The 26,389-nt window shown below is 42.5% G+C and overlaps 1 protein-coding gene across 1 annotated transcript; it reads right to left on the bottom strand.

The window, feature by feature from the left end:
- Positions 1-5,934: 5,934 nt before the first annotated feature.
- foxk2b (forkhead box K2b) lies at positions 5,935-26,067 on the bottom strand. The gene is made up of 9 exons (XM_005469061.4): positions 25,361-26,067; positions 14,114-14,308; positions 12,466-12,619; positions 11,273-11,419; positions 10,985-11,178; positions 10,689-10,891; positions 10,339-10,584; positions 8,272-8,472; positions 5,935-7,636 (listed from the first exon to the last, which is right to left on the bottom strand). Exons 1-9 carry the CDS (start codon positions 25,639-25,641, stop codon positions 7,428-7,430), a joined length of 1,830 nt encoding a protein of 609 aa, XP_005469118.1. The 5' UTR covers positions 25,642-26,067; the 3' UTR covers positions 5,935-7,427.
- Between the last annotated feature and the right edge of the window lie 322 nt (positions 26,068-26,389).

The raw sequence follows: 26,389 nt of genomic DNA, 5'->3' as shown, positions 1-26,389 counted from the left end.
GGTATTTATGTATATTTGGGCAACTCTAAACCATTTTTTGCACCAGCTTGTAAATATGTTTATTTCTGCGGTACCGCCATGTAAGTTTAACATCAGAGTCTTCCCCAAACTCACGTTGGGAGCCAAGGTTAAGTGGCTGCAAAAGACACTGCATTTTTCTTCTGCTTTGTCATTATGTTGTTGCTGGATATGACAGATAGCATATCAAACAACTCTGAAATTAGCATTGATAACAAAATAATGCTGTGTAAGCAGCAATAATATGACATGATAGAAAAAGTGACTCTTGCTGAGTATTTCTGCTGTGAAGTTCAAGCTTCATAAGCTTAAATGATACCACAATAACCGCATTGTCCACAAAGAACTTATTTTAAGAGGCCGATAAGAGGACATAAACTATGATTTGGAACATTAAGAGTGTAAATTTTACAAAAATTAGTAATAAAATTGAACATGTGCCTCGTTGTTAATTATCATTATCTTCAATTTAGAACAACACACCACAGAGATAAGTAACAACTGAAACAGCACGAGTAAATCAGAACAAGCTCTGGTTTCAGTAGCCACAGCTCCCAGTGGATAAAAACTGATTCTGCTCAGCTGACTGAGAGGCTTGTTTTTTTCTGTGATGTCAAAACAGGGATTGAAATAATTACCAAATAATTGGATTTGGCTTCTTAAAATAGAAGGATCACAAGAGGAAATCCACGTGAAAAGGGATTTTTGTGTAACCAGGACTGAGCGTCAGTTCTTGACGTGTCTGTTTCTGATTTCGTATACTTTTTCCTATGTTGACATGCTAGAAAGAGCCATATCCACTTTCTGCTGGCCCTCACATCCTCCACTGTTGTCTGGACACATCCTTATGGAAACAGTAGCTTTAAAAAGCTAGAAACCAGATATAATCAGAGGATTAGAGACCAGGAAAACGTTTTTTTTCTCTCAGAATACGAAGTGTCCTCCTTACCTCCTTAGGTTTGAGTGCCTGTTAACAGTTATGTCTTTAAGAAGTGGCATGTTACATGTGATGCTTCGGAAAACAACTTTCATTGAGACAAACCATCCAGAGTGTTGGTGGTTTGGGTTGTTTTTGGGCAGATGGTTCCCTCTTCATCATCTCTCTAAGCTCCTCCAGCTTCCAGAGTATCAACACTCGATACATGCAGCCGTAACAAGCTCTGGTTTCTATGGAGACGCCACCTACACAGCCAGCAGTGGAGGCAACACAAATGTGTTCATGATGCCAATCTTCCCCCACCCGCCATCTCCTTCCAGTGTATTAAATGCTGCTGTTTCTTACTCTCCACATGATGTCTGCCAGCAGGCTCTTTGGGCTCCGCAGAGACTCTGCTGTACAGTTTTTCCTGTCTGAAGCCACAGGTCAGAGCCTCATCATCAGCTCAGCAGACTCGTTAGCTGCTGCAGTCGTTACATAACTCTGTTATTCTGAAGAGTCTGAGAAGTAATGTGTACCTTCTTCTGGAGTTGAAACCTTCTGGAGTTCTGAGTTTTTGTTTCTTTATGTGTTTGTTTACAGGTCAAACTGCTCAGAGATGCTTTTATTAATCCAGTTTTATTTATACAGCGCCAAATCACAATAACAGTCACCTCAAGGCGCTTTATATTGTAAAATAAAGACCCTTCAATAATGTAAAGAAAACCCCAACAATACCCACTCATGAGCAAGCACGGTCGACAGTGGGAACAAAAAACTCCCTTTTAACAGGAAGAAACCTCCGGCAGAGCCAGGCTCAAGGAGGGCCGGCCATCTGCAACCGGTTGGGGTTGAGGGGAGGGAGACAAGACAAAAGACACACTGTGAAAGAGCAGGGGTGGGAATAGAGAACCGCTTCCTGGAATCGGAATCTCTAAATTCTTATAAATTTCCATCCTTATGAAAGAGAGCCAGCGAGTCATAAAAAAGGACATTAAAAATGTAAAAAATACAACCTCCACATAACTGCTAACATAACTGATGACACACACAGTGACCTGCAGTCAGTCTGTCCTGCACTCTCATGTTGCACTGTTGCATGTACACTATGTCATACATCCCAAGAGAGAAGCGCTTATGCTAAACAGCAATATCCTGAGCTAAAACCAAAGCAAAGAGACCTAAACTGTTGTTGAGGGTCCAACGCATGTTTGCAGTCTTGTATAAAAACCGTTTTGGCCTCTATGAATTGCAGAGTGTGTGAATTTATCCTTTTGAATGCTGGTAAGGTGTAAAGTTAGGGGGAGCGCTGCTTCGAGTGACAGCTGTGATGATTCAGGCAACTGTAGCTGTAACTGTGAGGAAAATGCATTTGTGGATTGAGCAGCAGATTTGACTGTGTGGGTTGGCTATGAATGTTTTATTGGCTAAAATTAGTAGTTTTACCCATAAGCTAGTATGCTTATATTAGCTGATGAAACACCCAACTAGCATTTCCATTCAGACGGGATTTTTCTACCAATAACTTTAAAAGCAATGAATTCAGCCATCTAGCTGGAATTAACCTCACCTGAACAAATCTGCTATTGAAAATTCATAACATGAGCGGATAATGTGCTGAAAACTTCTCATATGATGTTATGCACCTATTGCTCGAGAGCTGTCTGCCATATCTGACATGATACAACCACCAACTGTTTTCTCCAACTAGTTGCCAAGTGGATGCTGAATCTGCTGAATCTGGCAATCTGCTACCAAAGCAATCGTATGGATGCTTTTGGTGTTTGACTCTGTTTGCGAATGACAGGCAGGAACCTCGAGGAACCAAATGCCAGCCAGTAGGGCTGATAGTGCTGTCACCGACTGGTCTCTACGTCTGTCTGTAGGGTTTCATTCACCAGACCCTACATCGTCACTTTGATTGTCAAACCTCTAAAATTGATTATTTGTTCAATCTTACATTGTTATCAGTCACATGACAGCAAAACCACATTGTGGGGATTGATTTGCTTTAGGAACCAGCCTCAAGCCTTCAACTTTGTTCAGTGTTTTTGTGTCTTTAAAAGTGCATAGATCCTGTTCAGAAGCCCATCTTTATTTTGATGTAATCCCAGAGTGACGGTGGTCAAATATTTGCATCAGTGTCTTGCTAGAAAACCAATTTCTCTCTAATAAAGAAAGGTTTAGTTAAGGGCACCGTGGAGGAGGATATAACGTGTTTTTGCACAGCATTGTCTACACTAGACAGTACAAGGCAGCCCAAGTGAGGAAACACCTTCGACAAAGCGGCTTTATTTAGCTCCTCATCACAAAGGAGGAATGTGGGAACTCTGCAGGGTGCAGACAGGATAATTGTTTCACCGCTGCCTGGGCGTCAGAACAACATCGACACAGAAACAAACCATCAGCAAGCAGATGTTTTATAAGCTCTGCTGTATCTTAGTCTAATGAATCAGAAATTTTTATTCCTCGGTCGGTGATTTGGTTTCACCTAAAACACGTACAGTATGTCTGCGACGGATCAAATGTGGTCTTTGTTCTTGGAAACGTCACGTATTGTACTTCAGGTGTAATGAGTGCCTAGTTTTTAATATCGTTTGGAAGCAAACTAACCCAAAGGTTGACTCAGCTGCACTAAATTATGTTATAAAATTTCATCCTTGGCAACAGAAACTTGGACAAAATATTGTCACAAGATTTTGGTTTGGTTGTGCAACATGATTTAATCCCCCCCCCCTGTCATTTTGTTGATCTTTTTACCATCTGGGCTCCTATATCTTGGAAAAGGCTACACCATCCACCATCCTATAACAAAAATACTTTTCTTTGGACTTCCTGGTTCATCTCCAACTTTCCTTCATGATTAAAGCTTAGAGTTCAGGTTACACCAAACCATTCTTTAGTTATTCTCCTTGTCCCAAGTGCATGCCAGTAACTTTTATCTTGTTTTTAGTATTTTAAGGAGCTTGGAAAGAAAAGCAACTGGACTTCTTTAAGTTTCTTGAAGACGTTTCAACCGAGAAGCTTCCCTCAGTTCTAAGACCAAACAATGAAGAGTCCCAGATTTTAAATCCTGGTTGGAGTTGTCCCTTCAGTCTTTCCCTGAGAACAGTTCTGTTCAGGGATTTCTTCCTGTTGTTAAAAGGACGTTCTTCTTCTCCACTGTTGTCATGTGTTTGCTGAAAGAACCATCTTGGTCTTTAATGACTGAAGCACTTTAAGGATACCGCTGTCCAGATAACTTTAACCTTATCAAATACTTTTTAAAGTTTCCTTGCATGCCAAAACATGTGAAGCATATGAATTTCTGACTGACTTCATATTATTAGCTCTCTGTAATACAGCGCATTTCAGAATGTCAGTGTCACGGTGCTTTCAGCTTTTTGGGGTTTGTTTCTTATCAGGGTTTGAGTGGTGTGCCACAGCCTGACCCAGCATCTCTGTACACGAGGCAAAAACAGCAGTTAGCAGGGTCGCGGTTACCTGAACACTTTCTTTTTGGCACAAGTGTCAGTTTCCTTCCAGAGGATTTCAGTCCTAGAGTGCAGAAGACCACTTTCTAAGAGAGCTCTGGTGACGTAAAAGCTTTTCTAACACCATGTTGTGTGCATAATTTGGTTTTCCACTGTTATACTAACCTTATCTGTTTGTTCCTTTGGAAAATATGCATGTGAGGATGGCTCAGACACATACTGTAAACCAAATACCCCCAAATACAAATAAAGTAACCTGAACCAACGTTTCCTGATGGATTTTTTTCATTTCTGTAGATTCTGCTTCCAAGGAACAGTTTTCTAATGAAATCTAACGTCTAATTTTTAGTTTTCAGTGGTCCTCAGTAATAGTTCTTCAGGCTTTCTGAAGGTCTTTCAAAGACTTTCTTTGGCTACTTTTCACTCATTTTCAGTCCAGTCCTTGTACCTGATCATTTTCAGTTCTTCTCCTGTTAAGCCACTTAACAGTAATTTACGAATCATTCAGTGACTAAGGGATTGTATCAAAAGTCAACATAACCCTACCAAACTTTTTGGGTTTGATAGGCGTAAAACTAGTATTTTCACCAACAAGGTGATTTCTAAAGTCCGCAGAAAACCAGCATACTCTGACATCTGTGTGTAGCACGTCCTTAAAGATAGAAAAGAAAACTGAGGAAATGGGACAAGTGGAGGACTGAAGAAGAAATGATAGGTCTAGACTCTAGAGAGATTATGAAGTCAGGAGAAGTGCAAAAGTCAGTGTTTGTTGTACCTCTCCTGACAGCTGTGTGTAAAACACGTTGGAGACTCTGTCATGGTTTGGGACTATATTTCAGTCGGTGGTGTTGGAGATTTGTCAAAACTGATGGAATTATGAACCCAGAAGATCTGTCAGACTTTCATCAACATTTTTAGGCTTAAAAATCGAGCCTAGCAATGACCCCAAACCCACTGAAAATGCAGTGAAAGTATACTTGGATAGACAAAAGATAAAAGAAAAAAAAAGAAAGCATAGTAGAACACCATCAGTCATTGATTGGCTTCCAGAGCCTGGACCTCCATTGCTGAAGCAGTGTGGGATCATCCTTAGAACGGAACAAGAGGCAGCCGACATCCAAAGAGCCTGAATGTCAGGGAAGCCTGGAGAGCTATTCCTTATGAGTACTTAAATTACAAGAAAGCTGTCTGAAAGAGTTCAGGCTGTGAAGAACTAATTTGGTCAAATGTACAACTTGGTTTTTGTCTTATATTGTTTTTCAATGCATGTTGGAACCCATTTCCTCATTTCCTTAACAAAAAACAACAAAAAAGGAGGGGTGGCTCAAGACTTATGAGGTCAACAACTGAGCACTAATATGTTAGAGAACATGATAAACATGCTTTTCTCACCAGCTGACATATTTAAAGATGTTCCAATGCTGCCCCCTGGTGGAAGAGTGGAACTACAACCACGCCATTTACCGAAAGGGGAAAACACACACACCATATGGATGCACCACGGAAGCAAAAGATAAGGGGAAAAAAGGACTTTAAATTAATTTATTAAAAAAAACAAAAAAAAACAAAAAAACAAAACAAAAAAACAAAGCATTTCTCCACTGAAGCAGAACAAACATTTTTGTTTCCTTTTACTGTTGGTTGGAACGTGTACAATCAGAAAACAAAAAAAAAAAATAAAATAAAAAATAGAAAGAGAATCGCTGGGTCGCCAGAACAGAGCAAAAGTTAATCAAGCAAAAGGGGCGGTTGGGCGGGGTTTGCCAGCACCACAACGTCAACACAGCCGGGAGGGACCAGGAGGAGGAAGAGGAGGCAGAAGGTGTGAGGGGAAACAAAGAAAACAAAAAACAAAAAGAAACAAAAGGGAAAATAAAACACGAACATTCAATTAAGTGCAGGTCAGGTTAGGACAAAGCAGTCTTTTTTTTTTCCTCTTCAATTTACATTTAACAACATCTGTTGTTGGACACATGCAAGGTCAACATCTGGAACTACACAAGGAGATTTCATATGCTTATATCGGTTATCTGTGCACGTATTAAAATATGTAGGCGTAACGAAGCAATTTCATACGGATATGTCAGAACGAGGGAAATAAAGTTTATGAAAAAAAAAGTTACACTGTTTCACTGAACAGAAAAAAAGAACAAAACCAAAAGTGAGATTTCTATCTTGGTTACCGAAATGTCACCGACCTCACCGTTTTGTACGCTTCCTTTAATTAAATTATTTCTCTTCTAGGTAAGTGAAAACACAGTTTAAAAAAAAAAAAAAAAAAAAAAAAAAAGACCCTACGCTCCACATTTTGAACAACAAAATACTGCATATCTACGTACAGCTGCGATTAAGGAAGGTCAGTATCGTGAGAGGCTAGCTGCCAGAGTTTCAGGAATATTGGCTCCGAGTTGATCCCTTTCTGAAAGTCTAATTTAAATTATTATTATTTTTTTTTTTTAAATCTAACCACTGAATGCTCATCGCGCTCGCCGCTTGGTTGGTCACGTCACGCTTCCCGACGGGTCAGTGGGGAGAGATGTTCTCTGTCGGCTGCCGGAGTCTCCGATCCGCTCTGAGGTAGATGCGGCAGAAAGGCAGCATCCAGCCTGAGCAGAGTCAGGGCCTCTCCTAGTGGGATCACTTGAGGTCAAAGGTCAGCTCTTAAGTGTTAATTGTTGTTAAGGCTTCCTGTGGTCTCGCTTCAGTCACTCTCCAGTTTCAGGGGCTCAGGGGGGGTGGGACACCTACAAGTTCACCTTTGTCCCGTTCCTATATTTTCTTCTCAACCCACATTCCAGTCTTTAAAGGGGCGGACACTTTTTTTTAGTTAATCTTTGATGGTGTAAAACAAGATTACCCAAAATGAAAAGGAACAGAATCTTCTCCGTTTGGCACCTCGGGCGGCTGTGGTAGGAGGAGGAGAAACAAAACTAACAACGAGGACGAGAGAGAGAGAGAAACTGTGGATTAGGAGGGGGAGCGAGTGGTGGTGGGGGTGGCGCGCTGCGTGTGGAAACGAACTAGTTGGGTTGGCTGCCTTGGTCGTTAGCTGCCGACGAGTCTGAATCTGGTGCGCCGGCCGAGGCCGGGGCAGGCTCTTCTTCCGACTTGCTGCGCTTGGCTTCCGGCTGCTCGGCCGGCTGGTCCCCGTTCAGCCGCTTGGTGGGGAGGGAGGCCGAGGCCGAGGCGTGGGCCGCCAGCAAGTGGAGGGGGCTCGCCACAGCTGAAGCTGTGTGGGGGAAACAAGCAGGAAGACGAGGGTTAAAAGAGGAAACACTTCACTGTTGGAGCTGTTTAGCTGCGGTTTAATAACATCTAGAAGCAGAAGGCCTGTGGGGAGTGTGGTTTGGATCAGCTGCCACAAGTGAGCACACCAAAAACTTTTTCAGATCCAGAGGAGGCAGAAAAATTCTCTGTGGCGACACTGCTGCTGGATCTCGTGTTTAACTTCAATTTGTGTGGTTTGTTCAAAATAGTTCTCATTTATTAGCCTTTGTGAAACCCAGCCCACTTCCCACTCCCCTAAAGCGAGCCTTATTCTGATTGGAGGCCTCACTAGGGATCTCTCCCTCTTGATGCTGTGGCCATGTTTATAAAGATGATTTAACAGGTTTCAGGTTTAGCTTCACTAAAATGAAGGGCAAGTTTGTTTTTTAATGTCCTCTAACATCCAGATGTCAAAATCCAAAAGTAAAAGAATAGTTGCTTAAATGTCCAGTGACTATTTTGGCAATAAGAGAGCATGCTTGTTTCCAAGCTTCATACCCCATACACCACCAGAAGTAAAAGCAATAATGTCTCAGTTCCATCTAAGCATCTAAAACATCTCGACTTGTGCCCTAAATAAGCCTTGATGTGTCTCACCTGAGCTGGAGGGTCCCTGGATGGCAGTGGTGATGCTGTGGGTGCCATTCTGTGTGATGGCCTTAACAGGCAGCTGGTGTTGACCCATGGGGGCCTGCTGCACTATGGTAACAGTCTGCAGGGGGGTGGCTGCTTGGGAGCTCTGGATGATCCGACTGGAGGGACCTATAGAGGTGATGGTAGGAACCGTCTCTACTTTGACTGAGGACGAGGAACACAAACACAAACACCGGCTTTAGTGGTGGAAACTCCTCACAAGTGTTAGAATGAGGTATCAGCAGGGCTCAGTCAGTGTAGTGACACCAAACAAACACCGAGTGTAAGTGATCAGATCTGCTGAGGCGCCCCGTGTTTGGGGTACAGCAAACAGCGAAATGTTTTCAGTACAACACCGAGGTGACTTTCATGAAGCTGTGCCAAATCCCGGGGCTTCCCCTCAACCTGTAACGCTTCTTTAACCTTTATCAACACGACACGTTTGATCATGTGAGTTCAAACACATGTCAAAGCTTAAAAAAAGGCAGTATTTCAGATTAGACTGTCAAATTTTTGAGAAACTTTCTAATCGGATCACTTGATCCGATTAGAAAGTTGATGCATTCAAATATGCTGCAACCACGAATGGCAGCAGCAGCTGAATGACTGGTTAAAAAGCTGCTGCTTTTAACCAAGAAACTTTGGAAGACCTAAAGTCTGGTTCAAGAAATATTGTCACAGAAAATAAATACAAGTTTGTAGAATTTCCAAGCTTCCGGTTGAGATGCTGAGACTAGAGTAACCCTTGAAGTTGAGTTTCTGTCACATATCAGACATGCTTACAGAACAACACGCGTGTGTTTGCATCAGAGGTCAGTGATGATGGTCTCTGCCTCTGCAGCTACTCATGGAAAAACCCGGAAACTACTGAGGTATCAAAACTTGTTATTAAGGGTACAGCAGGGGTCGTCAAATGTCTTCCTGGGGTAACGAGTTAGTCTTTTTAACTTGGTTCTGCTACAAACCCCTTTAATTTCCTGTCATTTTATTATGATTACTCATTTTGTTGTACAGTACAAGTCTGTGTAGACACAACTTTACCTCCTTCCATCGCAGGTTATTGTAACGCTTCCTTTACTTTAGGTTCTCTTTCATTGACTGACTGTATTGCACAACTAGCCAAGATGAACAAACATGGCCCATTAGATGAAGTCCCAGGTTAGATTATAACTGTGTGCAAGTTTTAATAAAAATCTGACCAATACTGTAAGAGGAGCAGTGATTCCCGTGGATGAATGGATGGACAGATGGACATCTTGCCATGACATGAGCTCATCAATCCTTTGACTGGATGAGCTAAAAATGAAAGTGTTAGAAACTCCTGGAACTGGATCAACATGAAATCAGAGCCGCCCCCCTTTAGCTGTTGATAATGAGATAACCCTGCAGATTAAAGGGTCTCAAATTAAACACAACTTTATGCGCCGTCTAAATATTGGTCGCTTATATTAGTCCATCATATTTTTAATCATGTTTTTTTCCCAGAGCCAGAACCAAGTTTTATTCTTCCACAACTCAGAAACAAAGTTTAAGAGCAAAGCCACTAAATGATCCAGCCTATTAATTAGTTAAAAAGATTCAATGTGGCTAATCACGATGACCCTCGGCATCGTAGCTCTTCCACAGAGCACATGACAGTGGGGTGTCCCTGATGTATGAATGCTACAAGCTACAAGCACATGCTAGTAGAAATAGCACACATTTTGAAAATGCCACCCCTGTCTTGCTTGAAGTCTGGCACCTCCTTTGCTGCTCATCTTTTCATTATAGGTCAATATTTTGCCAAAATCTTCTTTAAATTAATAATAAATGAACAACAGTTATCAATACTGATGAAGGAAATCTTTATTTTACATGGTTAGGAGGAAAATATCTCTTCAGAAACCATCCCCAATTCTTGGATTAAGGTAATACTGTGTAATATGGTTAGAAGCCAAACATTTTACTCAAAGCCAAAACACTCCTTGTATTAGTACCAGAGTAAATAAGACCAGTGAATGAAAGCATTTGATGCCCTAGCTGCTGGCTCACCTTTGACCTCCATGTGCTCTCCATTCTCCTGCGTCTCGCTCTTGATGATGGTGGCTGGCTGGGCGATGACAGCGGCAGGGCTGAGCGACCCTGCGGGGATCTGCTGCAGGACGTGGACAGTCTGGACAGCGGGCTGGGAGGTGCTGGTGCTCACTGGGGAGGCCATGGTGTAAGTCACTGGCTTGATGGTTTGAGGTAACTGACGCTGGACTGCTATGAGTACCGGCTGGTTGTTAACAGGCGAGCCTGGCACAGCAAAAATTGAGGTGCACAGAAGTTTTAACACATTGAACAAGAAACAGAAAAGAGTCGCGCAGTCAGTATGTGTGGCGCAAAGTGTCGTCTCGCACCTGGTGTGTTTTGTGCAAAGCGTGCTTCCTTGATCACTGCCAGTTTGGGCTGGACTGCTGTGGTGGACACTGGTGTGGGAGCAGAGGAAGTCTCCAGCTCCAGGGGAACTGGGGAGCCCTCTCGGGAAAGGCTGTCAGGGGTCTGGACACCGCTGGAGTGCGCAGAGAGCACCCCTGAGTGATTGGGAGATGCTGGGGCACTCCTGAGAGTCAGAAGGAGTTGCTGGGATGAGAAAAATCACACCGTGTCCGCTAAAACGTACCATTAAATTTGTCACGGGAGGACGCAGCCAAACCTGGAAGAGAGGGGTCCATGTGGGGTCCTGAAGCAGGGGACGCCCCGGGGCCTTCGTTTCCTGAAGGCCTGCTCGATGAGCTTGGCCTCTGAGGACGGGTCTATCCTCCAGAATGAACCTTTGCCGGGCTCCTCCTGCGACCGTGCCACTTTGATAAAATAACGGTTCAGAGACAGATTGTGACGGATCGAGTTCTGCAACAGAGAACAGTCTCGAGTTACTTATTGATGACTGAGGTCACGTGTGTGACCGTCTCTGAGTTATCTACACTGAGGCAAAGAAACGCACCTGCCAGCCCTTATCTGCTGTCCTGTAGTAGGGATAGTTCTTTGTGATGTGATTGTAAATTCCATTTAGTGTGAGCTGCTTGTCCGGAGCCAGCGTTATGGCCTGGACTATCAGCTGTGCATAGGAGTACGGAGGTTTGGAGTCGTCCTGGGGGGCAGAGACAAGGAACGCCGATTTAGACACCAGAGCAAATTACCTGCGCAGTGCACATGAAGCAAGCTTTCAACAGACATGAATACATAACACTCCTGGCCTCTCCTGAAGTGACTGTCATTCAGACACGGGTCACTTTTCCCACAGCGCCAGACAGAACGAGCGTCGTGATAGATTTCAGCTCCTGATGCTGAAAGTATGCAAGAAACTAGACTCGAAACAGCTGCAGGCTGCAAACTAACCTCAGCTGCTGGTAATGTTTGACAAAAACCTGAGATGGACAAGGAGGACGAGGAGAGGGAGAAGGAGGAGGACAAGGAGAAGAAAAGGAGGAGGAGACGAATGCTTAAATCTGATTAATCTGACGGTCACAGGGTCTTCATCTTAATTTCCACCTTTACATTCATGTTTGCTATGAAGTCCCTTCTCTTACAGCAGCGGCTTTAAAAGCTGTAAATTAAAAGCTCACAGTTCGTCACCACTTAGCGCAGCTGAGATGACTAAAAGAGAATCTTTGGTCAGAAGTTAAACTCTTAAGGTGTTAATAGGTGAACCTGTGGAAGGACTGTTAATGGCTTACAGCAGCTGCCTTTATCACTCTCACCATCTGCTTTCAGAGGCATGCAACAGTTGGTTGTTGGCTTCAAGTCTAACGGCTCATCCCGTGGGAGCATCCACAGAGAGCCTGCAGGCCGGCACGAACTGTGCATCGCAGGTTATACACTCAGACGCGCATACTAATTCAGGGCCGAACCAGGAGGCATTCAGATGACATCAGGTTAATAAAAAGGTTGTTTTAAGCCGTTTCACTATAAATCACCACAATTACACAAACACGAGTCGGTGAAAATCAATAATAATTTGCATTTTCAGTTAAAGGATTATGATTTTACATTTCAAGAACCATAATCATGACTTATTGGATGTTATCCATAAAAGATATCTAAGCAAGGCAGCAAGGAATGAGTTACATAGTCCAAAGTGAAATGTGATGCAGGAAAGTGAAATAAGTGAGGTGGGAATAAGGTGGGAATTCTCACCTTGGGACTGTCCCCTCCGGAGGCTTCTTTGTCGTTCTCAGGCTGGGAGTTGTCGTTTATGAGCTGCAGCTCTGCAGAGCTGACCATGCGACCACCCATCCTGTAGCCTGAGGAGCCCGCACCCCGAGGGCTGGAGGGGCAGGAATTAGCAGCACTGCAGGAACAAAACAAACGAGGACAGTCAGCTGCCAGGAGATTTTATGCTGAAGCATAAACAGCCAACATTATGTTTGGATTAAACCTCAACACAAGTGCCTGGTATTTTTCAGAAATGGTGTCACTACATTTGGTGGCTCGGCTCATCCGCAGTCTTTGCTGCAGTGACACGCTTTCCGACGACATCTATGCAAATCGCCCTACCACCCAGATCGTATGGGAACACTGCAATCACCACAATCAGGCCTAAAGCAGCGCAGCTTTAAAACCTTAATCAAGTAAAATTATCTGGTGAACAGTGCGAAAAACCAGGGGACGAACAGGCGTAACGTAAAGGATGATTTGCATATTTCATGTCTGGTTCTGGAGATGCGGGTGCACCAAACAAAAATGCACTACCTCTGCATATACAGCAGCTGCTGCCTCGAGCGTTGGTCTAAATGTTTGTTTCTTAACAGCAGAACACTCTAATATTTACATTTTACACAAGGCGTAAATGTCAGAAGAAAGCAGCCATCTGGCTGAGAGGAGTGTGAGAGATGGATCCGCTTTCCTCTCTGAGCCCTGTGGCTGGAGGACTAAGCCTAAGCTGATCAATATACAGTGAACATGTCGAGGTCAGCTGACACCTTAAGGTAAACTAAGGCAGCGTGGGAGAGCGTTCTATATCCCTGTGCACTGATCCAGGATCAGGCACTAATGTAATCTTAAGTTAAACTGATTGAATATTGATTTTTGCTTATTAAAGGAATTCTAGTACATACAAACATATATACAAGTTTGTTTACGCACAAGAGAGTTTGTCCCAGTTTGAACTCTTTTCCATCGTTGCCTGTGTTAGGTCCACTCATAGTGTCGTTTCAGCAAGAAAGAGGTCACTTATTGAGGCGTTCAAAGACAGTGTGACGAGAAAGCTGAAAGTTCAGTGATAATGAAGACGCTCTTTGTTTCTGTGGCGTCTGCAGGCCAAAGTGCTGTTTTTAACATCGCCATTTAGCCCAGAACTTCAGTCATCTGTTTTTTGGCTTTTCACAGTCCACTGGCATTTATCAGAATAGTGAACTAAATTTCACTCTTAAAAAACATCCATTTTTTTCCAACAAACATTAAGAATAAAAAGTTTTCTGCTCCCAACCTCATCTCCAGCAATGAGCTCTGACAGGAGGAGACTGGATACCAGCAGCCAACATGGCTGGATGTGTGTGTTTGTGTGTTGGGATGTGTAGACATCTTTAAAGCTGTGAAGCACTTTGTAATGGCATATTTTAAAAACACATTTTTTTCTGAATTCTCCCACATTTAAATTCAGGGTTCTCTTATTAACACGCCTCTCTTATGCATAAATCTCTATGCAATATGCACTCTGGTTAAATACCCAGCCTTCACCTGTGAGGCAGATTAGAATTTGCATATTTAAGCCATTAAAAAAAAAAAGCTTTCAGTCTTCAATCCCACATCTACTGCTGAATACATCATTTCCAGTAATGAATACCTAATGGTGCCAGTAGGCGATGGCAGAGGGCTCATTAGGTGAGCAATGTTTTCTGGAATGTTGATGGTCAGCGGGGAGATCTGGGGCTGCACTGGCTTCACGGGGGACTCGGGCGCCTCTCGCTTCACTTTCTTCCCGCTGGACAGGGCCGTAAATGCGATCTTGATGTTTGTGCTGGGGAACCTGAACGTGCACCTGCAAAACAGGGAACCCACAGAATTTTAAAAACTCAGCAGCTGTCAATGAAAACTGTAATTCAAAGGTGAACTGAACCTCTGACATTCTTGGTTTAGAGGTTTATGAGGTATTATCCAGCGCTCAAACCCATTTTACACTGTAGGCCACATAAAGCACGCGAGCGTCTGTCTGTCAATGAACAGAAGTTTTAACTGCACATTTAATCGCAGAGAGATCACAACAGAAGCAGCACAATTAAAACTGTAAGTCTTCAATATACTCAACTTTTTTTTTTAAACATGATTGAGAAATGTTGCTGTAGCAAATGAAAGCAATCTGGCATTTCTTACAATTTAAGGAATCGTACTAAGTGGGGAAAAAGGAAGAAATTTTCTGTCATTTAATCATTCATCTGTTGCTCAATGACTTTGATGTAGCAGGAACAGCCACAGGGGCTGCTGTACAGTTAAAAGGCCCAACATTTGTGCTCTCCTTCAAATCTTCCAAAGCTGTCCAGTGGGCCGATTTTGGCCCCCAGGCCTTACGTTTGAAACCCCTGCTCTAGACAGTGGAACGGCTTCTCTGCCTCGCTTTAAAGGAGAACGTGGTGGCTTGACAACACTGATGTGGTGAGGTGAGGAAGGGAGTGGTGGCCTCACTGGAACTAAATATATAACATGCTTTAAGTGTCGACACAATACAATCACACAAAATATCTTCTCCGTATTTACAAGTATTAAAAGTAGCATCTGACCATATAAGTCAACAGAAAAGGCGGTAAACTTATTGGATACTTTAACAACCCCCACATCGACTTTTTATTTTTTTAAATGTGGGTCTGGAGGTAAAATGCAAAATTGAATTCATTCTTGCAAATTCGCCACACACAGTTATAGCAATCTAATAATGCCACGGAGGTAAGAGATATTAAAGCAATGCTTTGGCTGGAGGATAATTACTAAACAGAAGCTGAGGTAAGAACATGCAAATGTTTCCACATTTCAAGCCCTGATCATTGAAACTCGGTGAGTTAAATCCAGAGAGAAAGGAATCCTTTTCCAGAGAATTTGTCACTAGAATTTAATTATATGGACAAAACTACACGTGCTCGGCCATGGAAACCCACGCCATGAAGCTCCCAGCACACAGTTTTTGTGCCGATGCCGGCGGAGGATTGGAGCTCCACAGTTATTGAGTCAGAGTGCTGCTTGAGTTGCGTTGGTCCTCAGACATTCCACGATCAGCTCTGAGTTTTATTGTTGCAAAGTGAAAAAATTTAAAGAGTGAGGAAATTTAACAGACTTGTTACAACAGCAGCATCCTATTGCAGTAGCACACTCAAATTCAGCGAACTCTTTAGCGTGACCCCATCTTTCACAAAGGTTTGTACAGGCAGACTGCACAGCTGAGTGTGTGATTGTATACCTGCAGCAGCAGGACTGAACATCCGAGTTCAAAGATTCAGACAGATGTGGTCCAGAGGTTGTGAATTTTAGACTGGCTGATATATGAGATCTAAATAAATGCCAACAGCTGTGGATCTCACAGTTGTTTGCTCATTTTCAGATTTTTTATTTTAAACTACAGGATAAACAGAAATACCGAGTGTTGGTTTACATAAACAGTTACACAACTTATACAAAACTGCATATGAAGAACAAGAGACACTGAAATATTATAGAGTGCTGCTGGAACAGGAAAGGAATGAGCATGTCATTGACCCTCAAACTGTCTGGGGGAAAAAACAGTTCTGGGTGTAAGGGGCTGAGATCCTCCGAGAAATCTGAGGACACGCCTTATACAGTCATACAGTGACTATCATGAAAAATACAGTTTGCACAGCACACACGAAAGCCTGCTTCATAAAATAAAACTAAATATTGGACGGGTAATTATTAATTAAAATCCCCAGCAGTTATAGCTCAGGAAGTTATTTAAGACCGCCACACCAACCACATGTAATATGCAAACAGTGTGGGACTTAATTCACTCGTCTGTTTTATCCAGCTTCCTTGCAGCCTTCATTTATTTTCCCAGATTGCCTTCCAACCCGCTGCAGGAAATGCAAAAATTGTTGTTGGTGCATCGTCAAATGAGGAAGTGTTCAATAGACTGTGGTCTCTTCGATTCTAGGTTAGATCTACTACATGTTCCGTTTTTCTCTTAGTATACTAGGTTATCGCTGCTCTTTTCATTATTACACAAATATGTATATAATAACAATGTTGCATTCACTGATGGTCCAATCCATGGGAATCAAATGCTGCCAATTCCTTTGAGTGTGGCAGCGGGGCTTTTACACACCTCAGTTACAGTTTTGTTTGTTTTTTTAAATCTACTCATAAAAAACTAAGAGGCAAAATGAAAATACAAACAATTACACCAGTTATCCAGAACTGATAAAGACATGGCATCAATACAATCTTTTCATCCATCCCTATCCTGCTGAACACCATCTGAGGAGTAATCAGGCGTTTTGGGAAACTGTTTAGTGTCTAACAAAAGATTTAATATAAAAACTGTGGTATCAGAGTTAGGCTCTCTTGCTGTTGGTTCATTCAGTCTTTATCCAGTTCAGGATTGGCACCTGCAGTAGATCCCATTTTTTATAATAACGCATTAAATTTTGTCCAATTCATTTCAGCCCATCCCAAACAACCGATGTTCAGACTTTTAATACACACCCGCCTGATTAATGCAAAAACTGTATTATATTCACATATATTCAGTGCTTAAGATTACAAGTCACATTTAAACCATACATTAACTTACATCCATGGCCAACAGCCTCACCAGTCACCTAATAGGCACGTCATTGATACATGAGTGAAATCTCTATAGGTAAGGTCCCAGCCATGGAAAACCAGTGTGTGGCTCAATTCTGTCGCTGATGCTTAAAAGTTGGTTCTGAACTCAGGCGACCAGATGCACCAACTGGTCAAGTCTCAACATATGTACAAGAAATCCCAATGAGACAAAAATGGCTCCCTGTCAGACAGCTCTGTTTGTGAGCACAGAAGCCCCACTCACCCACGGTTCAAATCTTTTGTTTTCGAGGGGCAGCTAATCACAAGCGAGTGATTAAAAAGAGAGGAGCTAAAACAAGCCGTTTCAGTCGGTGGATGAACTGCCAGGCCTCACCGAGGCCCAGGATTACTTCAGTTTCACCAGCCGGCTGGCTGTTGCCTAGCACCTGCAGTGCAAATTTTTCATTTGTGATTTGTAGCAACTATGGAGGATCAAGAAGAAGAAAAGACAATTTCACTGACACAGAAATTGGAAAATAAGGGAAGTAAGACTAAGAACACACTGGATGGGAAGCAGTCCAACACTCGGTCAGGAAATAAATACACCATTAAGCTGCGTTCTGACTGAAAACAATGCAGCAAAAAAGAGGCGAGACCACCTAAGCAAGGCAAAGAAAGACAAATATAAAACCTCGCAGTTACTATTAATCCAATCTATGAAAGTGAAGTTATGACTGACGCTCAAGTTCGTGCAACAAAAAGAGCAAAAAAATAATTCATCCACCAACAAAAAAAAAAGGAAAAAAAAGACTTGAGTATCTGAGGGATACGCCAACAGAAACTAAGCAAGATTTCAAGTGGATGTTTTTAATGAAACGATTCTGGATTTGACAGCAGCTTCACGGCTGCCGTACACGAGAGGAGATGAAGGGAAAGAGTCGAGGGAGGTCTGCAACAGTCACAGTCTGATTAGAAAGAACTCTTCTAAATGGCTGCCTGACACCCTGGAGACTGTGCAGGCACACATTGGTTTTCACTTAGCTGAGGACTGCCAGGCACAGCAGGTTTTTTTCTGCCAGGCCCTCACTGAGCTGGCATCTGCTGAGAGAACTCTATCCTCGACACCTACATCTCAAATTAGCTTTGTTGCTAACAGGAGGAGGCTGAAACACTTTTTGGAGCCTGGCTGGTGAGGTGAGGGGGGACGCTTTGATTATTCATGTACCCTTTCCAGGAAGGGTTGTGCCTTCCCTGCAGATCTGTTAAAGATATAGAAGATCCTTAAATAAACATCAGACACTTTCAGCGAGTAGCAACTGACAGGGTAGGAACAATGAAATCTAAATATATCAGTAAATCATAAAATCTTAAAAATAATTTGGTTCCTTTGTCTTCGCTGCACACCATCCTGCTGTCAATGAACACTGCTGCATTTTGAAATATATATGATACTTATTCTGCTTTCTATACTGCACAGGTAGGCCATTAATCAGCTGGTTAATCAACAGTCAGAAAGTAGCAGTAGTATAGAAGGAAACCATTTCGATAATTTAACAGATGTATACTTTCTTACTTTACAGTGGGAGTATTTTTAAGGTACTGTTTGAATAATTCAAGTTCAGTTCAATTTGATGATATTTATAGCACAAAATTCCAACAACATCACCTCAGTGGGTTATATTGTAAGTTAAAGACCCTACAATAACACAGAAAGCCCCAACAATCAAATGACTCCCTATGAGCAAGCGACAGTGGGAAGGAAAAAACTCCCTTTTAACAGGAGAATCATCTGGCACGGCGAGACTCAGGGAGGGGTAGTCACCTCCCGCGACCAGTTGGGGGTGAGGTAAGTTAAGCAAACATGTTAAGGACGTCTTGAAGCCTCTAACCAAGCAACCAATCGTTTGTTGTTAATAATCGCGGTACACAACTTCCAAAGTGTAGCGGTGAAAAACTAGCAACATGCAGCTAGTGTACCTAGCATCGGTGTCGGGACAGTTTGTCAATCGCATAAAACATGCTTCAGCGGGAATCTTAAGTCGGAACCAGAAACTCCTTTGAACCCTACACTGTAATCCTAAACTTAACCCGATAGTTGTGACGTAAGGTTACGAGGACTTGTTAACGACGCAAGTTGGGACAGATTTCCCCGCAGAAGTCTAAATCCAGCCGGACTCTGAAATTTGACATAGTTCCACATAGAGCTGGGCGATATAAGATTTTTTCATATCACGATATGTTTTTTTCATTTCAGGCGATAACGATATATATCACGATATAAGCCAAATAACTATATTTGTAAGATTTAAATGTGCCGTTGCTCACAAGTAAAATGTGAAATAATTAGCAGCTTGTTTTAATTAAAATATTTATTTCCCATAATAAGTTCAACAGGGTAGATGTACTTAAGGAACATGAGACTTCAGTTTCAGATAAAGGCAAATATTGTAAACTACACAAAAGGCAGCCGCTAAAGCGTTTAAGTTTCAAAACAGAACAAACAAAACAGACTAAATTGTCAATTCCACTTAGAAACAAAATTTTAATTCTAAAAATAAATCTTAGGTCGTTTTACAGAAGAACAGACAAAATTTACTAACTTTTGTCAATATCAAATAAACTGAGAACTAAAAGGAAATTCTCAGGCTACGTCCACACGTACACGGGTATTTTTGAAAACGGAGATTTTCCGTTTTCGTTTTAAAAAATAATCCCGTCCACACGTAAACGCAGAAATGAAGGAAAACGCTGCTAGGAACATGCCAAAGCAACAGGTGGCGATATATTCCTAACCGTGTAGAAATGTTGGCCAATCAGAAGTCTAGAAGCCTCGGTAGGAAATAGTAAACAAAGATGGGGCATAGAAACAGAACCGAGTCGTATGTGTGGAGGGACAGTAACTATGTGTGTATATGTAAGCATTTAAACACTGCAGAGAGGACAATTAACAGTAACAGTATTGTAGAAATTCATTTCACCGAAACAATAACGTGGCGCACAGTGTGACGTCAAAAAAGGCGCACACCTTTGACGCTGCGTTTTCTCCGTTTTTCTTGTCCACACGTAAATGCAAAAACGGAGTTTTCGAAAATATCCACCCTGGCAGGCGTTTTTAGAAATCTCCGTTTTCAGTGACTGAAAACGCCGTTTACGTGTGGACGAAAGGTGCAAACGCATAGAAAAATCTGCGTTTTCAAAAATACCCGGGTACGTGTGGACGTAGCATCAATCTCTCCTTGTTGTATAGCTTAGCTTTTCAAACAGTTTTAACAGTTACTTTAGTCTGACAAAAGCCGAATGACGAATCAGCGCTTTCAGTCAGAGACTGAGCATGCACCGCTTTATTGTATATCCAGACTTGCTTTCGGCACAATTTACAGTGCGCGCTACTCTGTTTTTTGTCAGACTTGAAATAGCCGAAATACCTTCACACTACGGAACTTCTGTGGCCCTTCCGTTTGACAATCTCTCCAGCATTGGAACCATCATCTGTTTTTTTCTTCGGTAACCTTCGCTCACACTCTCGGTTGATTTCTCTCTAGTCGGCAAACTCATTTCCTTCATTACCTGGGCGGCCCGGCTGCAAAAACAAATACACATGTGCGCCTTGGCGCTTGTGCTGTACGTAACAAGTCATGTGACGTGACGCTGCGGCTGTGATTGGTTCGGCTCTGCGCTACTTAATTTGGATTGGCTGTTCTTTTTTTTTTTTTAAAGAGGACAAGAGAGATGAGGCCTATCGCAATAGTTTAATTTTTCTATCGAGAAAAAGTTATTTCGCAATACATATCGTTATCGTTTTATCGCCCAGCTCTAGTTCCACAGCACTTACATTGACCACATAATAACAGGTCTCCATGGCGATATAATGCCTTAATACATTAATGGAACCATTAATGGGGTTTTTTTCCTGTCATACATAGACACTGCCCAATTGTGGCTACTGACAGAAATTGCCACCAATGTCAATGTGTTTACAAGTAATTCGTGGGAGCCAAAGATTAATTTTTGTCCTACTTTTAGCTCTGTATGATGTTAGTGAGAGGGCCATCGCTAATATGATGACAGCTCTAGCTGCCAGACTCGAACCCCCACCCACCTGCTGTTCAAATTTTTGCTTGCTAAGGGTAACCAATCTGATGAAAGTTGGCTTACAAGGAATTTAAGTTCAGCAGGGTTACCGCGCTCACTTTCCGTTAGCAATCGGGGGATGGGCCGTCTACCTGCAGAGATGGAGGCAGTGAGCAAAGTATGTGGAACAACCAGTCGGTGGGCCTCTCGTACTTGTGCTGTTGTTGGTCCATCAGCCAGCCGTGGAGAAGAGCGAAGTTACTGTATGAAAAAAGAGCTGATTTTCAAATGTTGACTGCAGCCACCGTCTGTGCTTTTCATTCTGTATTTTTTGATCTCGGAAACTTCCCCCCCTGCAGTTCTCCCATTCCCTTCCCCTTTCTGCCCACATGTCAACCAATTAGCATTCGGCAGATGCATTTATCATCAGCTTTCAGCGACGTGCAGTGAAGATTCTGAAGTGCTGTGCAGGAACGCTTGTATGGCGGCTGAATGAACCCAGACCCTGTACAAGGTATGTAAGGATTGTATGACAGGGGCTACGTCACTCTTGATCCACAAGTAAAATTACAGTTTCAAAAAAGGATGAATGCAGACCACAAACACTATGCTGAGGGGATTTAACACATCGTCACATCATTTACCAGACAAACTGCTGCCAGTCACAGACACAAAAGTGACATAACTTTAAAGACCACGCAGGTAAGTTTTAAATATGTTTTTAAGAATTTTAGGTAATGAACGAAAATGTTAACATCCAAGCAGAATCATTCTGCCATTTCTGCTCATGACTAAATTAACAGATTAGAAAAAATATCAAACATTTCTGTCTTGTTTGAAATGATCAGAGGTGGTCTAATTTCAGAGGTAACAAAATGACATTGTTTGCAAGATACATAAAGTAACAAGTGCTAATCACCTCGGCTACTCCAATTTCCATTTTCACAGTCTGAATGAGGCTCAGAGAGGGGAAAACTGTTTACAGTATCCAACATCCCCAACATCCCCCTCCTAACATGCAATCACAGAAGCCTTTTTATTTCTCATTTTCCCCTGTGTGAATAATGAGGCTTCAACTCCAAATGCACAGTTGCTACGCTGCTAAGCTGTGAGGACGGCAACAAACAAAGCTGGTTTCGCTGAAAACTTTCGCTTGATGTTCACCCCCACCCAGCCTGCACAAGAGAATGTAAACAAAAGAAGACAGGAAGAGCACCAACTTGGAGTGAATTTTGGGGTGTGGGAGAGGACAGAGAAGGGGGAGGGAGGATGGGAAAGGGAAGGCTGTTGCTTTTTGTTCGCTCCATTTACATCACCAAAAAGGAATCCCTGGAATACAACCGACCTGTCCCCTGAGCCGCGGCTCTACGAGTTCTCTCATGCTGTCAATCTGCTTCCTCAGCTACACCCGTCTTATCATGGGCAGCGAGGCTCTTTTAAGGGTCTTCTGTGACATGAAGGTTACTTTTAAAACATGTGAGCACCAGCTGGGTGGTGTTCCATTCATGGAAGTCGTATTAACCGCGATTATAAGCTCACAGTTGGCCTGATCAATATGAGAATTTGCCACCCCTGCTGTTCCTTCCTTGTTCCTTGTAGTCTTTTTACATATGGGAATGCACCGATCCTTGTATGATGTGGAAAAAGAACAGTGCAGAAATGTATTCAGTTTTCAAACACATGCCTGCAGAAAAGATTTTTCTGCAAAAGGACAATTTGGAAATTGCTTCAAGTCAAAACAAGTCTGTGTGTTGTGTAAAAAGTGGTTTCATATTGAGATATTGCACAATAGCTGAGAGCAGTGTGCAAAGTCTGACCAGAGCTGGCAGAAGTTCGCAGGTTTGTCGACATTGCCGGGCACTGCAGTGAACAAACTGTAAACACTTTCTGGCACGCTTAAATCCCAGATAACCGCTTTGGCAAAATGGAAACCAGAGGTTTTTTTTGTTTGTTTTTTTAAACTGAATCACACGCAAATGGCTGACTGTTTACTTTCTGTTCAAGGAAAAATGTGTATCGTTTTTTCCCCCTCTTCTGCTTACAAGGCTGAAATTACACCCAAAATAAAATCACACTAAAAGTTCTTTAGTCTTGTATTTTCTGATCATTTCATTTTGACAATTTGTTTTAAATTCACTTTAGTTTCAGTTACTTTCCAGACTGGGTTTACTCAATTCAGTCTAGTTTTTATTGTTTAAAACTGTTTTAGTTTTGGTTGTAATTTTATTGTTTGTTTTTTTTAAATATGGATGGTATTCAGCACAGATAAGGTTTGGAAAAATCTGAGTTGAATACAATACAGTAAAAACAACAAATTTTTAAGACATTTCACAAACTTGCAAATTTTAAAATTAATACTCTACATATAGTTTTCAAAGTTTACCAAATAGTTTCAGAGATTTACATATATTATTTGTATAGAAATTTTAAAAAGGGAGTCCAGCAACAAATATTTATGTTGAAGGTGAGTTTCTGATAGTAATTCAGTGTTGCTTATTTTAATTGTTGGGTCTCTTCACAGATCAGAAACGTTTCGTGGCGATGTCTTCAAATACTTCATTTCTAAAATCCATATATATTTTAGATTTCATTCATAAGGAGAAAAAAAATGTAAATAAAGTAAATAATCACATGACAAAATAGAGATTGACACCATTATGAAAACCGATTTGGTACAAATGAAGGAATAATCGTTAAAACTACCACATTTTGGGAACTGGCCAATTAAATGAAACAATAAATGACTTTTTTTTTTTTTTTTTAAACCATAACTGAGCACTTAAAACGTTGATTTACTGGTCTGGCTATTTCCTGGCCAGGGCTGGTTTTTGGCATATATATTTCAATATTTGGCATTTAAAAAAAAAAAAGAAAGGGGAAAAAAAAAAACAAAACACCGTTGTCCCCGCTCTGGGCTGGTCAGCAGTGTAGCTCCTACAAATCTGCCAGAATGAGTACATGTCACGGGTAAAAAGCCCGGAGCCCAGTGTAGCACATTCCGCAGAGCTGTGCTCAAAGGTAAGGTAGCGGTTATCAATGAAGTTGCAATAAACATCACAATGTGACCATGCAGCTCCACAACCATGCCCCTTTTATTGGTGAACAGCTTCCCCATTACACTAAAATCCAGAATAATGAACTTTCCTGCAGTAACATTTGGTGAAGGCTAAGCTACACCTATGATTAAGAGGCTAGCCTATCCTACCATTTCTATATTAGTAGACTGTAGGCAATATTATTTTTAAGCTTGCTATATTATTTTTATATCAAGTTTTTTTTTTATGGTGGTTAAACTGGAAATGTGTATTGGTTCTTTATACCAGTTATCAGTTTCCATAATTACTAATAATTCGTACTAGTTCTGAAAATGCCAAATCAGTACCCAAAATATTCATGCCTTAAAAAAATATTACCTGTAACTGTGTCTGTATAAACAACATGGGCTACATTCATACAGGGATTTACTCGAATAAAGAAACCGAACTGAAGTACCAATCAGACCTGTCCTCGGTCTGGCAGATAGAGCATTTCACAAGAAAACAACGTCATCAAGCCTAACAGTTAAACAATGGCGAGAAGAGCAGGCTACAACCTGCAACTCGGAAACCAGCCTCTCAGGACATCAACGTATGTCAGAAAAGACGTGAATTTCGTGTTTAACAGTTGGATGGCACCCACAGCTGTCATGACCTCGATACGTGCGGATAGAGGTCAAAGGTCCTGCAGGTTGAGCTGCTGTGAGCAGACAGGGCGGGGACGCCAGGTTTGTTTACGTTTAGGGGTCGAACAGAAGCTCCATTCAAAAGTACAGGGAGGGAGGCTACAGCTAACCGCTAACTAACATGTTGACATGGCCGAAATGACGGATGTTTACAGTATCACGAGAATGCATTTCTCGCTTAAGGGTGTCCACGTGACAGAAAGAGAGAAAAAAAAACACACTGCCATTCAATGTCAACAACAGCGTCCCCGTAGCTACGAGTTAAGTTGATTATTTTTAGCTAACTAGGTTAACTAGCTAACTGTGGCTGAAATGTGGCAGTTAGGCAGGCGGCTAAATAACACTGCTGCTAACAAGAATGTCAACAAAGAAAAATCGCATTGGGAACAGGATGCGGGGTTCTTGCTAACATGCTAAAACACGTGGTGCTGTCGACTCCACTGCTAGCCTACATAAACCCAATGTTGTTAACTTTAGCCGCCTGGCTGCTGGAGATGGGAGCCCACATGTTCACCGAGAGGGGTAACTTACATTCGTGGTAGCTGCAGAGGAGGGGCGCCCCGTCTGAGGAACACTCCGTCTACAAACACCCCGTTTTTACCCAGACATTTCAGGTAAAAATCTCCGGTGCCGTCGTCGGTGAATATCTCCAGATGCCTCCGCGAGATGAAGCTGGAGTGGCCCATGCTCACGTCCACGGAGCCCTGCGACGAGTTCCGGCCGATGGTCACAGAGCGCTTTTTCATCATGTATTCGAATTCACGGCCCTCGAGCCGGGCAACCGGCCCAGACGATCCGCTCACCACAGCCATGTTCGGGTTAAAGTCTCTAAACGCCAAAAATACCGGGGGACAACTAAAGCACCGGAGTACGGACGCCCGACTGTGGTCCTTCAGAGGCGCGTGTAAATAAAGCAAAACTACAAGAGGGGCATCAAATTCAAAACAGGAATCTAAAGGGGAACATGCGAGGCCAGGGACAGCGGCTCCGACCCACCGCCGAGAGAAAGGCTAGCTACCAAACCGAGCAAGGGGAGGATATGGCTTTACTGACAGCGCTAACAGCCAATCACGAGCAGGGAAGCTGGTGCGGTTCCGCGTCTCCGACCAATCACACGCGAGATTTAATCCGAGGACAGATTCAAGGTCGGTTGAGGGGCCCATATGGCTGGGTGGAGAGCTGCAAGCTGCGGGGGGACGAAAAACGAGCAAAGGAGCGGATCGATGGGTCTACACGTGCAATCAGTCGCAGCAATCACCCCCTCTACGGATGATCTATAATCTGCGAGTGTGCGTCGATGTAATCGATTAATCGAGGATCCAGGGCGAGAATCTAACGCTTATATTGAGGGAGTGTGCAGGATTTAGCTCGGCACGGTCTGCGAGAGCTATCAGCGCAAAGCCACCATGCGCCGTTTCTCTTCCTCCTCCACTACAGAATCCACGCCTGGTTTTGCGCAACGCTTCCTTTGCAGCATCTTGTTACTTTGTAATATGAGGTTAGATATATTTTTAAATGATTATCGTTACGCTCTGTAATCAGTACAAACATCTGGCGGCC

This window comes from Oreochromis niloticus, linkage group LG4 (assembly GCF_001858045.2).
Source record: "Oreochromis niloticus isolate F11D_XX linkage group LG4, O_niloticus_UMD_NMBU, whole genome shotgun sequence".
NCBI classification, from domain to species: Eukaryota; Metazoa; Chordata; class Actinopteri; order Cichliformes; family Cichlidae; genus Oreochromis; species Oreochromis niloticus.
This window is presented reverse-complemented; position numbering and strand designations above follow the sequence as displayed.